Here is a 15,600-nt window from a genome sequence, read left to right on the forward strand (position 1 = left end):
CAGGAGCAGATGAGACTGACGTGAAATTCTTAACAGCATTCATGTTTGACTTGAATTACTAAATGTACAATAAAATGAATTTGAATGTAAAAGTGTTTACATACAGTATGTCATAAACATAACATGTATGAAACATAATTTTTATTTTTTTTTTCATCCTAAAAACCGAATCAGATGTACTGTATTAACAAGTCTATTACAGGAATTTATATGTTGTTCAGTATTACACAGATATACATATTTTTAGGCTGCTCTTAACATGCATGCATGCTGATATATTCATAATTAATGTCTGTAATTCCTTACGTCTTTTAACATTCTAAATTAATATGTTAAAGTGATTTCAGATGTTTTGACAAGAAAGGAGTTATAGAAAATAAAATTATTTTATCAATAATACAAAGCATTTCTGTTTTTCTTTGGAAAGGAAGAGATTACTCTATAATACATCAAAATGGCCTAAGAAAATCCAGGAAATTCACTTAACAAATTGTCTTCGACAAGCATTTTTGCATAAATTGATTCAGTTTTGCTTCTTCTACTAAACACATCTATATCAAATGCTGCATTTTTTTAATCTATGATGCACTGTTACATTTAAACATAATGTTTAAATGTCAGCCTTATCCAATTGTTTTTTTATTTCTTTTTTATGACAAGAAATCGTCAATGCAATTACTTGCATTGTTCAATACTTTAGTTCTGTATTTTATTTTCAGACATGCCTTAAATATCACAATGCGATGTTCATGATCCTTATTTTTTTCAGTCATTTGTCTATTTATAGAAACTGATACAAAAATATAAACTGTAAACATTCAGATAATCCTTTATAAGGAAGATGACAAAATCTTTCACAGTCTGTAGCTGCTGCTTTGACCCAGTTACTGTATCTACCACAGCCATTGTTTGATATTTTTGCGTTACATTTCTCTGCTTCTAGCAACATTGACAATATTGTCAGCATCTGCAGTGTTTGTTGTGTCTTTACCTTCTCTAAAAGGAGGTCACCCACAGACCTAGTCTGAAATGTAGACAGAGCATCCCTGCATTATTTTGCTCTGATAGGCAAGTCAGGCTGCTGAAAACACAAGTAAGGACATCTGCGTAAAAAAGTCTGGTCATCAAATTGGGAAGTATTACTTTTAAGCTAATTTCCTCCTTGCTTAGTCAGGCTGAAACTGAAAATCCCTTTTACATAAAACATGTGTTGCAACAGTGGAGGATGGTTAGAAATCCTCTAAGATGTTCTTTGAAATCTGGTTTTGGTTTGCATGACATTTTTGCAAGCAGTGTGTAATTCAGTAATTGGGAGTACAACAACATGTAATAGTAATTGTTACGTGAATGAATTAGAAGGAAGTGCTTTGCGACTGAGCTGCTTTCATACCAGTGATCCATACAAAACGATTAGCCACTCCCTGCAAAAAAGCTCATTCAACATATGGGAACCCTGGTAACAGAAAAATTACTTTTCACATTTTGTATTGGTTTTTACTCCTTTATCCTTCAAAACTTGAATGACTTGAATTCAGAGTGGCCCTAAAAGCTTTAAAGTCATATGTTATGCTGTGCTGTGGACTCAGATAAAATATTGTGGATAGATCTATGTAGTATGAAGCTAATGAAGATGAGGTCCTTACTGTAAATTTTAGCTATTACGCACTTCAGTGACATGATTAGTTGTTTAGTTCATCCTGTGTGTCTTGGTAGGATTAAAGGTCATTATTATTGTTATTAATAATATTTCCTTGCATTATGTATGATCCTGTAGGATCCCAAATCTTTAAAAGGGCTCCTATCCCAATACTGACCAGGCTCAGCTTTGCTTATTGTCTGTGAACTGATGAGATCAAACAAGAGTGCTGCTGTCAGAGAAGAATGATCAATGTTCAGGACAAGACATGATAGAACAAATTATAAATACCTTTTGCACAGGCTGCTAAAAAAGGCAGCTTTGGCTACAATCCATTTGGCAACTACTGTAAGGAGCCACTTGCATGCTGATCAAGGAGAATCTGCTGTAAAAGAGCATGACAGAGCATTAGGGAAAAACATAATCATAATCAACATTGGGATTGTAATCATTGCATTTGTTTTTCTTTTGCACTGTTTCAGATCCAGCAATTAAAAAGTATGTGACAATTAAGACTTAAATTGCTAATTGTCTGGTTTTCTAGAAGGACACTGAGCCATAATTAATCCACTAGACACAGACGTTCCCTTGACATGTGTCTTTGTCTTTGGCAGTAGATACTGCAGCAGGGGCTGGGTGAATCCATCTTATTCCTGCCCACTCTGTCCTGGAGGATTGAAGGATGGGCTAATGACCTTGAGTTCAAGCTTTAATCGTTTGGAGTGCCTGGGCTCTTTTATTAGACACCGCTGTAACATTTTTGCATCTTGCATGCTGAATGTACAGTAGGTACGCTCTGTCCAAAGGTGTTTTGTTTTGCACCTTGTAAAATGGTTTTGGGGGGGAAATCAAAGCTTCTGATTGGGGACTGCAATGAGGCATTACAGTTAGTGCTGTTACCTCACAGCTCTTGGTTCTTGGGTTCAGTTCCGGACTGGAATCCCTTCTGTTCCAGTGTGGTGTTTGCATGCTTACCCCATGTGCATGTGTGTGCTTTAGTTTTCTCTCACCTTCCAGCAAGATGTTGCCTAGATTATTGGAGTTGCTAAATCACTCATCTGTGATTTATGTGCATGCCCTGTAGCAGACTGACATCTTGTTCAAGGTGTAGTTCTGCCTCATGCTTCTGGGCTACAGGCTGCCAGGACCCTTTCCAGGACTAAGTGGTTTTCTGATAATGGTCAGATATCTTGTGATTTGATATACAGTATGGCAGTACTGGACTGTGTCCTGTATTAGTCATGCATTAGTTTTAAAATACACACAGGAAGTAGGATTTGCTTAAAATAAAATTGGATTAGAATACATACTGCAGAGTTTGTTTTAAGGGAAATACTTTTTATTTCCTAATATGACAATGAAATTGATGATGATTTGTTCTGTAAGTGGTACTCTGCTTAAAGATAGCATAATCTTTAAATAGAGGCTAAAAAAGGAAGCCACCAGCCTCTGTCTGAGATGTCTGTGGTGGAATATTTAGATGGATGATTATGCAAGCAACATTGGAAGTATTTCTTCTTCATATATAATTTACTACTGAAAAAAGGTACTTATCATTTATTTTATTATGGATAACAGTCACCCTGTTTTGCCATACTAGATATTAATTGATAAAAATATCTTCGGAGCAAAAAAAGTAAAAATGTATTGCAAACTTCTCTTGCCAAAATACCTTTCATAGTATATAACAGTAACTACTTTCATTATCATTAAGTTAAGCAAGGAAAAAATAATGGAATGAATTGAATATAAATAATAAACCTGCCAACAAAAACCTGAAAAATATGTTGATAATTAATAAAACTATCAAACAAATAAGTTATTTTTAATGGAAAAAAAGATTAGCTACCTGTGGTACTGCATTAATTTTTTGGCAAGACTGTGCCTTGTTATTATGCTTCAGGGTAAATCAAGATGTAATGATCTATACAGAGCTCTATCTTTATTTAATATCTGTTTGACTTTTGTGCAGAACAATCTCCAATCCAATAAATAAAAATGTATCATTTTTTCAAATTCAATTTATTGGAGTGCTGCAAAGAATAGAAAATCAGTTTCATGATCCATACAGTAAACACAAAGAGTATTTGCGAATCCATTTCATGCTGTAGATTGATGGAGCAAATTTTCACCCATTTGTGCTATTTTTCACAAATGTCATTAAATGCTTGCTTTTTCAACAGCTACAAAGTGCTATGGTATTACCTGAAGTGATATTAATCTCTTAAAATGATAGCCTGCAGTGTGTTACAAATCTTAAATATATGTGTTTGTGATAGGAATACTGAAATCAATCAGAAATAGGACAAAGAGTGTTTATGGAAAGCACTCTATGGTACTCCACAGTCTAGTTCAGCATCCTGCTTTCAGCACTTCACACCTCAAAACATCTGTTGTGTTAGATGTAGCTTAATTGAATCTGATATGTTTTAAGTCTACTAATCATATTTCTTAAAAGTATAACATATAAACATATACAAATATAAACATATAAAATAGCCTAGCTACCATTTTAAAGTGTACCATAAAGTCTATAGTATTTTATGTTCTGAAAAGAGGATTACATGCCACGAATGGAGCCTGGATTGGACCTTTTGAGTTTTAAATGTGCCTGGTTTCACTGAAATTCTCAGAAAACAAGGAATTTCATTGCCTGCTTATACACTAATCAAAACAACTGTAACTGTTAATGTTGCAATTTACCATTACATTGTTGAGGGATGCACTGCATGAAACATTTTAATAGCATTTTATTGATATTAGCAAAACAGTGGTGTAAATAATTGCATATACATGAAGGTAATCTACAAGAAAGACAGTAATAGTTAACGTATGCATATCTGTAGATATTATTTCATGGAATTCCTTAACTCCTTAACTAAAAGTAACTTTCCTCTTACTCATTTTGAGGTTACTTTGCTTTATCTAACTAATATTGTACAGTATGTGTTAAATGGTGTTGTTATGTGTGTGGGTCATTGGGAAATGTAGTTTTTTGTCCATGTATCTGGCTCACGTGCTGACTTAACTATATACTTGATGCTCGGTGAGGTATACCCTTTCTGTTTTGTTTTAAATAAACGCTCTTAAAATAAAAAAATATATAAATTATTTTCAATACTTTAGCATCTAGAAATCATTATCACATATTCACACTGTAGATAACAACTTAGTGTACAGTATATAACAATAACCCAAAGCCTGGCCACTATCATGCCTATCCAGCAAAACTACGCTTTCTTACTACCCATGCAAGTGCAGTCGCATGTCACATGTCCCAGTTTAATTTTCCTTTAAGAAAACTAAAAGCAGTGTATTTCATGGAATTTGCAATGTTGGCACTCTGGTTAAGCACTTCAGATGAGCAGCCTTTACTAAATTGAGCAAAAGAACAACACAAGCATCTTTAAAGGAACTTGACGGTTTGTCATTTTATTTCCCCAGCAGAAATAACCATTGATATGTGTGGAATTAATTTAAAACTGAAAAAGCCGTCTACAGTAAGTTGAGCACAAACTAACAAAACCACTATGTATCATTTTCTATTACCCCCCCATTCACTAGGATACATTCCATGAGGGAAGCAGTTCATAAAAACAAATGATTACAAAAACCTTGAATTAACAGCCTGTTAATAATTGTGGTATTTTGAAAGGTTTTTAGTATGTGTAATAATGATAATAATAATAATAATAATAATAATAATAATAATAATAATAATAATAATTGCTTAGACTTATATAGTGCTTCTTGAACACTCCACTCAAAGTGCTTTACAGGTAATGGGGACTCCCCTCTGCCACCACCAATTAGCAGCCTCACCTGGATGATGCGACAGCAGCCATAGTGCGCCAGAATGCTCACCACACATCAGCCATTAGTGGGGAGGAGAACAGAGTGATAAAGCCAGTTCATAGATGGGGATTATTAGGAGTCCATGATAAATAAAGGCCAATGGGAAATTTGGCCAGGACACCAGGGTTTCAACCCTAGTCTTTTCGAAAAACACCTGGGGAGTTTTAATGACCACAGAGAGTCAGGACCTCAGTTTTACATCTCATCTGAAGGATGCTGCCTTTTTACAGTATAGTGTCCCCGTCAAAACTTAAACGGCTTAAAACAATGAAATGGATCTAATATAGTCTCTATCTTTAAGACTTTTTTTTTCGTGCAGGACCTGAATAAGGTTTGTCAAAAATCAGTCCACTTGAGAAAAAAACTTGTCCAAATGATCTCCTCTTCTGCCCAGATAACATTTGGAATGATCAGAATTTGGAGCCGGACTCGGATCTCCCACCAGGCTGGAGGACGATCAGGGACAGCACTGGCACCTATTACTGGCACGTGCCAACTGGCACCACTCAATGGCATCACCCATCCTGCAGCTCTGATGGGGACCAGACTGCAGTCAGTGGATTTGCAACCACAGGATATGAGGCAAGTGAACACATGGCTTTTCTCAGGATAGGAGCTGTGTTAGCTGGGTTTTCTTTTTCATCTCAGTGATGCAAAGTTGACATCCAGACACTTATTGAAAAAGGGTAAGATGATGTGGGAACGGATTTTGACATATTCACATTCTAGGTAATTTGTCTTTTTTAAACGATGATACAGAGATTTTTGTATTCCCTTAGAAACAGTGTGTGCCTCCACACTTTCAATACCAGCCTCAAGTGTTATTTAGGGTTCTTTGATGTTAAGGTGAGATGATTTTCTCATTTTCCTCCAGGGATTCCATCCTGATGGATCAAGACAATCTAGAGGAAGACAGATTGAGAGCCCCATGGCCTCCATAACCAACAGGTACCAATTTTAGCCTGTTAAGAGGCAGGCAGCCTGCTTGGTCTAAACTCAATTTTCCTCTCATGCCTCATGCACATCTGAGGGTGAATTAGGTCAAATGTTTAGGTACTGTATGCACTTACCAGTCCCTGTGGAGATTTTCAGTATGTGTTTTTTTTATCTGAAGTGCCATCACTTGACTTGTCGTGGAGACAGTGTGTATAAAACTCTAAGTGAAGCAAAATGGTTAGAATTACTTTCCTTTGCGGTCGCCATTTATTTTTACAAATCAGATTGAAAGATTACTAACCTTCAGGTTTCTACAGATTCTAAATGAAATCTGCTGTCATTTGTCTTACAGAGTTTCATTAGTTATGTTATTAACTCAACAGCAGAATAGTTCTGCCCAAAAAGTTAATTAAAGAAGAAAGTTATTGTTATCGTTTTTATTACAAAGGCAATGAATAATGTATGCCATTCCAAATATTCCATGGTTAGGGTCCTTTTTATTTTTTACAGTAATTGCTTTTATGCTTCAGTGAGTGCCGTGAAGTGCTTAAGTAGACAGTCTCTGCAAAAACAGCGCTACTCTATTGCTCTCCTTGCTGTCGTTGCTCCTTGCTGACCTTGTGACCAATAACTGCCTGTAGGCTGCAGATACACTGTATATAGAACCCTCTGTTGACTTTTTTTCCCCTTTAGAAATAGTGCTTGCTTATGTGTTAATAGTTGTCATTTCCATGGGAACACAATTAACGTATGAAATTAGTAGGGGATAGATACTGTATTTGCAGCCATCATTCAGTGTCAGAAGAAAATGAAAGGTATTTTTAACAGACATATATTATTATAAACAAATTGTTTTTTGTGATTGCTATTGCCTTGCATATAAAGTTATTTATCTGCAGGGTATGACTTATATATACAGTAAGTGTTTATGATGTACTTGTTGGCATCAAACTATTTTCTTTGTTTTTGAATTAGAAATTTGGACAAATGTTGCTGAGCTATTTTATTTGGAAGAATGGATTTTAGTTTGGCCAATATTATTCTGGAAATTTAGCTTTCCATTGTGGGATAAGTATTATTCTGTTCTGCTTTATGTCTACACTGTATTCTTGTCCCTTCACTAAAAAAAGTGACATATTTAGTTGTTTTTTTACAGCTTTGTGCAGGTAATGAACTTATTGGTTCCAATTAGTCAACCATATACATTTACAGCAAATGTGACTCCTTTTTTGCTGCATTATCAATGTCAAGTATAATACATTTCTCAATACGTTTCCCCTCCTTTTGCCCCCCTAAGGAAGTAGTTATAAATGAAAGAAACACATCTGTATTCTTGTTGCTGTGTGCATCCCCTGTGAGTGATAAAAATAGTTGTGTCTATACCACATGAAAACATACATCACACAAAGCTCAAAAACCTTCCATTTTAGTTTCCCTGCAAAGCTGTTACTGGAGAATATAAAAGTGCCTGCCTAAATAACCAAAACCCTTTTCAGTAAATCTGGGATCATTTTTTTAATCTTGTAGAGTGATTTGGACATGCAAAATGTCCATTAACTGGCTGTGTCCTTCACTTTGTGGAAAATCAGGCTTTTGAAGTCTTTGAGAAGCTTGGTTTGGCTTCCTTCCTCTCTCCTTTTTTTTCTTTTGACACACCTTTGATGTATTCATCTGTGATCTTTCCAGATTTAATCATGTCAGTACAGTACCTCTGCTAAAGAAGGCTTACCTAGAAGAGACATGTTGAATATTTCCAAGTTCTGCAATATCCTATGGGAAAATATCTTTGTCACTTTTGCGATTGTGACTAAAATAGTGTAACAAATAAAATCCGTTCAATGAATAAAGAAATCAATTTCCCTGTGAAACTGAGCAAAAGGCAAATCAGTCCATCTGTAGACACATGGAATTCAAGAGGGTACGTATTGGCTCAATGGGCAATGCTCTTGCATTTTTCAGTATTGACAGCAAATTTGCCACACTGAAAAAAAATGTTCTCTATTTCAATGTGATATGTTTATTATGAAAAATTATAAAAGTATAAAAAACATATGTTGTCTGGGGTTTTAAGCTTATATTTTCCTAAATTGCTATCTGACAGAATATATTTAGAACTAGCACTCCTGGTATTGGCAGCAAAAATCCAACCACCTTATATTCATAGCAGATCCTTATGACAGAATCCTGCTTTGCAGGGGTACTGTAATATGAATAATCAGGTGCACCAGACAAACTCCTGAGCAATGTTATAAATAATTCCCCTTGATGGGAATTAAACAGATCTGAGACCTTTGAGATGCTTCTTTCTTTTCAAAGCGCAAGTGTGGCAGAAACCTTTTCCTATGATTTTCTAAGACAAAAGAATACAAATCATACCAGAAATGTCTCCACTGAGGAAAGGAATGCTTATCATGCAATTTTCATTATTATTCCTGCTGAAAGAGAGCACATTTTAACTGTTCTTTTGATATTAGATTAAGATTGTATCGAAAGGTGTAAAATATACAATACATAAGACAGGTTTATTCAGCACAGCCTTTATAAAAGCAAAAGCATTGTAATGTATAGTAATATGAAACCCAACAGAACACCTTTTTCTTACATTTAAACAAAATCTCTGACTGATACCTAATATTCAGATTATCATTGGCGTAGAAAGGGAAAGTCTGTGCCTCTATGCCTTACATATTTTTCTGAGAGTGTGCAGAAACCCATTTACTGCAGGTCAAGACTAGTTTTGAAAACATTTAGGTAAGGCTGGCAGAACATGCTTTTAAAGTGTTGTGTGAATTTAAGATTTCATAGTCTGAATCATTCACCCAGTCAATATAAATATACTGCTTATCTTGGTGTGGGTCATTGCAAGATGGAGTCTACACCACAAGCTGAGGTCACAAGACAGGACTGAGAGCACAAATGCACTCTGCCTGAATGGGATACCAGTCAGTTATAAGGCTACTGTGAAACGAACAGTGAGAAATGTAGAGTAAACAGATCTAGCCATCATGTCTTTAGAAAGTAGAAGGAGCCAGAGCAAATGGAAAAGAACCCATATGAACATGGTGGGGAACATGCAGACTCCCACACACAGACACCTGAGGCTGGAATCAAATCTAGGAGCTGTGCCACAGCATTACGAGCTGCCAGAGCAGCCCTGCAGCTGGAAGAAGGTTAAGAAAAGTCTGTCTCAGCAATGTATCTTTGTGTTTTATAAATAGCAGAACAAATTGTGTCAGTGAGCCAGACAAAAAAGGAAACACTGCATTCAAACCTCAGTGATATTGAAACTTCTCTCACACAAGGTCACCCAAAGCACAGCTGTCTCCTGTAGAGAAAAAAAAACCCAACAAATATCTTGCATCCCTATGAAAAATACACATGTACATATAAAATTACCCAGCAGATAAACAACTAATTAAAACAACCGTCACACTCCTGTTCACAGAAAAGAAAATGACTAAATGTTATGACCCTTAGAACATACAAAGAGAAGACTCTCTCTTTCACTCATTTTGGTAGTTTAGTAGCTAAGTGTTGCCAGTAACTAGAAAAAGAGTTACCTCCTACCTAGGAAGCCAGTTCCAGGAATTCATAATGGTTTGTGAAAGAAATGTTTCCTCTGCTCCATCTTAAATAAATTTGATTTTAGGTTCCATTTGTGAGCAGTATCCTTGTTGTGCTACAGAGAATAAGATAGTTCCCTAGGCTGCTCTATAGAAGAGATTTAGCCCCCTTAACCTATAAACATTGGTAAAATTGGCCCTGTTTGTTTTGCAGGAGCTCACTTCCTTGGCAAGAGGAAGATTATTTCCAAACCAATAGTGACCCTGACTCTAAGGTACAGGTATAATTCAATACTTTTATGTTCACAAGACCTGTAATGAACTAACAAGGTCTGTTGTCTGAGATGCCTTATCTGTGTATAAATGGTACAGCTCACACAGCAAACTTGTATTCTTTGTGCCCACGGGAGACACTCATTGGCAAGTAAAACTCATCATACAATATTAAAAGACAAATATATATTTAGTTTTGATTTGAATTACCTTTGTCGCTACATGTCAGGTGAGCGTATTCAATATACTAATTGCAACAATTGTGTTGTATCTGTTTGCAACTAAATTATATATTTTTATAATTAACAAATAAAACTGAAACATACTGTAAACTCCTCTCCGCTGAATACATACAACACAGTTGAACTGACAAAGATGTACTGCACTGGTACTTTCTGCATTATTTACAGTGCAAACACAATACAACCACAGCCTAATTAGAAAATCAAAGTTTTATTTTGCTAAGAAGTATAGTTAGTTCAGGGCTGAGGAAAAGTCTATGATTTTTTAGTCATTTGGGAATTGTCATTTACATACACGGTAGTGTTCACTCTTTATTCACAAATTTGTACATCTTTGACATGAATGAAAGTTTTGACAGCTCCACTGATGTTCAATTACTTCCTGTAGAAAATGTAGACAGTGACTTCCTAAAAAAACAGTTAGGTACAGATGAAACCAAAATAAACAGATAGTCTAAGAGAATATTTGTGCTCCTATGTACAGTATGTATGAGGTGGATCAAGTTGCTCTCCTGGGATCCTGGTTCTTTGGTCTTTGTTGATCAACGTGATCCTGTCTCTGTTCCCAATAGTGCTTCGCTGTGCGCTCACTGGGCTGGGTGGAGATCCCTGAGGAGGACCTCGCTCCAGGCAAGAGCAGCATAGCTGTCAATAACTGCATTCAGCAGCTGTCTCACAGTAAGTGTGAGGGCCGGGATGCTGTAGGAGCCTGGGGGGAGGTGAGTATAGCATTGAGAAAGAAGCGCCTTTCAGTCACTGGTCTAGTGCACATCAAGCGGAGAAGGAAATGTCTAACTGTGTTGAATATATTTTTACCACTGTTTTTTTTTTCAGATTTTGTGTCTAAAATGTCAAGGATTACGTCATTCTTGTGCTTTTTTCATTTTCTCTTTCTTTTGTAGTTCTGTGCATTCGAGCTTAGTAAAGACTGATTGCACCATCCCCATCTATTAGATATATTTGAAACATTTGGTAAAATTGACTTAAATACATAAGTGTTACTTTTGTACTTGATGCAGAAAGAACTTGGGTTTCAAACATATTAAAACTTACTTATTTAAAATACTCCACTAATGTAATTCAAAATATGCAGAGTACCAGTAAGAGGTTTTCCTTCTGTCTATACACTTAAATTTTTTTTTATTTAACCAAAACTTGATACAGATGTTTTAAGACCAATCTGGCTTTTAGTTATGGCCATATTAATACTGGGTCAGTGTAGACATGCATTATGGGAATATGTAACCACTGGCAATAGTGAATAGGAAAGACAGAAAGCACAAAACCTGCAGTCTGATACCAATTACAATCTGTAATCAGCTGACGAATCAGTGACAAATTTATACATTTCCAGAAGGCAATGGTAACATAAAAGGCTGCTTCAGTGACATTGGAATTAATAGCACTGTGCCCCAGAAATACTACTTTTAAATGAAAAAGTTGACTCCTGAAGAATGCTCCACGGACGAAACGTTGTGTTTTCTCTCTTCTTTTTTTCAGCATGGAATAAACCTATTACTTGTTCCTTTGCAGCCTACACATGCTAATGCAACTACCCACCTGAACTACTATTTTTAAATGTAGCCTTGCAGATTTTTTTCGTGATTTTTATTTTATTTTCTGGAAGGCAGTAATCTATCTGGCTAGGAAATTGCTAAAGGGGTTAATTGTACAGGGCCTTTATTCCCAATTACTTTTTTGATTATTAGTTGTCCAAACCTAGCAGTCATCAAATGAACTCAATGTACTGGACTTGTACCCTGATAATGTCTAATTGACTTCAGCTCAGGTTTGGTAGGTCTTTTATGTACTCACTTCTTTGACGTTTCCAATGAGGTAATTTAGAAAGCTTTTCGAATTATAGAAATAGACTGTTGGCGTGCCATAAAGCATAAGAAACACCTTGGGAGACAGTGAAGTCCAGAGCGGATGTGAATTAATAGGTTGTTTATAGGAATCTCAATGGATAACTGCCACTGCAGAAAATAAGAAAATACTGTATCTACAGTATGTGCTCTATGTGGGCTATAACTTTGCATTACTTGACTACGGTTTTCAACCCACAGGGCCAGGACATGGTAATGATTCTGAAGAAGGACACTCTTAGTCTGGTTGACCCAGTAGACCACAGCCTGATCCACTGTCAACCCATTATTAATATCCGAGTATGGGGGGTAGGCTGTAACAATGGCAGGTAAGACTTCATTGATGACATGAAAAGGAGATCTCAAGCACATCAGGTATCTTTACCAGAATAGTAAAGCTAACTGATTGATCCTAAAGTTAGAGGGCTCTGGTGTATAGTGGAAATATTGATAGGTTAAAAATTGGTGAGCTGGATGAATTGGTGATACGTTTTGTGTGATAATCCAAGCTAATTCATGGGTGGTTAGGAATTTTATAATACCAGCATTGTGAATTTTACAGCCTTTGGCCAGTGTAGTGTTGGGAGCTGAAGCCTCCAATTTATGTCTTGGTCCTTGCATGAATCACATTTAAAAATTTATATTGTAAGCTTAAACTGTTTTGTTCTAGGGCAGCCTCATTGAACTATTCATGATTGCACAGACCTGAGTGATGACAGGATATATAATGTCCCTCTTGTTATTCTCTTCACTAATACACAGCAAAGAACCTCAGTTAAGAATGGAAAGTCTTTAGATTAGTGTACCGGGAGATTTTCTTCAGACAACCTAGGAGGTAACAGTACAGTATGTTTAAGTACTGAAGCTTGCAGAGGACGTGATCTGAAAAATACAATTCCTACTGTCATCTGTGGAGAACTCTTTTTGGCACCGTTGCTGAATACTCCTGAGGAATAACCAGCAAGCGACCCTGGTGTCTAATTTGATGCAGCCACATACTATGACCACTGGAACTTACATAGCAAATTATGCCAAGAAAATTAAATGGAACAGAACTGTTAAATATCTGCATGCAATGGCCTTAGGATATTTTGATATAATCTTCATTTCTACCTTGTACTTACACACTGGTGCAAACTGGGTTGAAGATAATCTGTTTGTAAATATCATTTTAAAATTAATTTTAGGAACTATATTCTTTTGTTTTTCCCACTGGGTTGTGTAAAGATAAAAAGAGACAAGTTTTCTCAGCTAACAAGATAAAAAAAATGACTACTAGGGGAATTCATTCTGACAAACTATTGTACTGTAAGTCAAATGAATTAGAATTTCCTGTGGCTCATCAACATTAAGTTAATGTGTTTAATTTATGGATACATTGTTGTTTTGAGATGGGGTTTCTGTCTGTTGCTATCAATTTTAGCACAGCAATAAAATATTAACTATAAGGGCTTTGCAGTTATCCTCTCACTCCTAAACCTTCCCTTATAGGTAACATGCATTACAGTGAAAGCTCTAATGCAGTACAATACTTCCATAGTTTTAGTAGCGTGCTAACACAGTGGTTTATTTTGCAACATTATGCCCTTTACGCATGTGCATTCTAAATACTTTGCATCATTCTTAAGGAACAACACAGTCCCATGAAGAGCTTTGTGTTATGTGCACACATTTCCTGTAATTTACAGTGATTCCCACTGCCTTACTCTTCTAAGGAATGCATATAACACAAGCCAAGCCATTAGATGACAGGTTTAGTGTTTCTCATTGAATGCCAAACTTGCCACCAGAGTGGTGTCATTTTTAACAATGTTTTTTTCTTTCATTTTTGATTGCTACCCTCGAAACAGAGACAGGTAACTACTTTTTTGGTTTACAAGGTTATTAATGTAGCAATAGTTTGCATGGTAATAATCTTTTCAATAATGCCTAAAGGGCACAAAGCTTATATATTATCATTCATTAAGGAGTTATATTGCTTTTCTACATTTCATTAGTACATGTATAGTATCATTTTCATACTAAGACAACTCATAGATTCTTATGGAAACATATTCCCTTACACATTTGAGATTATGAACAGAACATACTTAAATGAATCCATTTCATGCATTGATGAGACATTTTTAATAAAACATCCTCCATTCCTCTGAATTACAAATAGTACAAAAAAAGAAATAGGAAATAAAAACCTAACCTGCATGAGTCAATTAGCTGCTCTTTGGCTGTCAGACATTAGAGAAAAGATTAAAGATGAATGTGCTTTAAGAGTTCAATATTTTTTCTATACCACATACCACATAACCACTGCTGTATGATAATGTGCCCTTATAAAAAACAACAACTTTCTGCCACATAATTAAGATAACAAGTAAATCAATAAATGTCTGAGATGTACAGTAGTTTTAAAATATGATAACAGTTTTAATTAAATGGTTGTGGTCACTCATCTCTTATTTACTAAATACATTTACCCTCTTGTTAAATATTATATGTATTAGTGACAGGTCATTTATAGGAAAAGGATGTGAAAATGTTTTTAGGTTTATGGAGGGTTTACTGAAATGAAAATGATTCAATTAATTTTAGTCTGCAGTTAAGCAAGCTTCTTTTAGATTTAATGGATTAACGTATGTTTTTTATGTAGGCTGAAAACAAAAACAGTGCATTATCCAGTACTCACTGTAATGCTACCAAAGTAAGAAAAGAGTGCCTCTATAATTTTTAACCCTATAATTTTTTTCCCCAGCACTACTTCTTAACTGCTAAAATTAATACTACAATTGCTTATGTTGAAAAATTTTTTAGAACTTGCCACACATATGTTTTAGGCAATAACTGTTACTAGAGTTTTAATTCTGAAACAGAACAAGAAATCATGTGATAATTACCTTCCTGTGTGCCCCACACTGAGCTACTTTACACATTTGGGAGTACGTTTTGACTTGAATTTCTGGTGTTTAGATCAATTAGATTGACCCAAGTATAGAATGTCACTCCACATGCTACATGCAGATTATCTATGAAAGTGAATATTAATATGTACATAATGAAATGGAAATTAGAATTCTGCCATTGCTACCCAAAGAAAAATAATGTATCTTTCTCTTTGATCCTAGTGTTTGCCCTGAATAATTGAAAAGCTGTGGGAACTGCAATTCTCTTACTGTCAGCACATTAAAGTGTTGAAATAACACATACAGGACACCAAGCTTGAACTGCATGAAGAA

The 15,600-nt window shown here is 35.6% G+C and overlaps 1 protein-coding gene across 3 annotated transcripts in view; it reads left to right on the forward strand.

Moving 5' to 3' along the window:
* Nucleotides 1-15,600, forward strand: part of apbb3 (amyloid beta precursor protein binding family B member 3) — a 38,165-nt gene that overhangs the window by 14,517 nt on the left and 8,048 nt on the right. For all 3 annotated transcript variants that reach the window (XM_088604340.1, XM_088604342.1, XM_088604341.1), the window contains 5 exons: nt 5,886-6,073; nt 6,366-6,439; nt 10,205-10,265; nt 11,078-11,224; nt 12,572-12,699. In XM_088604340.1, the coding sequence (XP_088460466.1) occupies nt 5,886-6,073; nt 6,366-6,439; nt 10,205-10,265; nt 11,078-11,224; nt 12,572-12,699 (598 nt within the window). The remainder of the gene's footprint in view (nt 1-5,885; nt 6,074-6,365; nt 6,440-10,204; nt 10,266-11,077; nt 11,225-12,571; nt 12,700-15,600) is intronic.

This window comes from Lepisosteus platostomus, chromosome 13 (genome assembly GCF_059453375.1).
Source record: "Lepisosteus platostomus isolate fLepPlt1 chromosome 13, fLepPlt1.hap1, whole genome shotgun sequence".
NCBI lineage: Eukaryota > Metazoa > Chordata > Actinopteri > Semionotiformes > Lepisosteidae > Lepisosteus > Lepisosteus platostomus.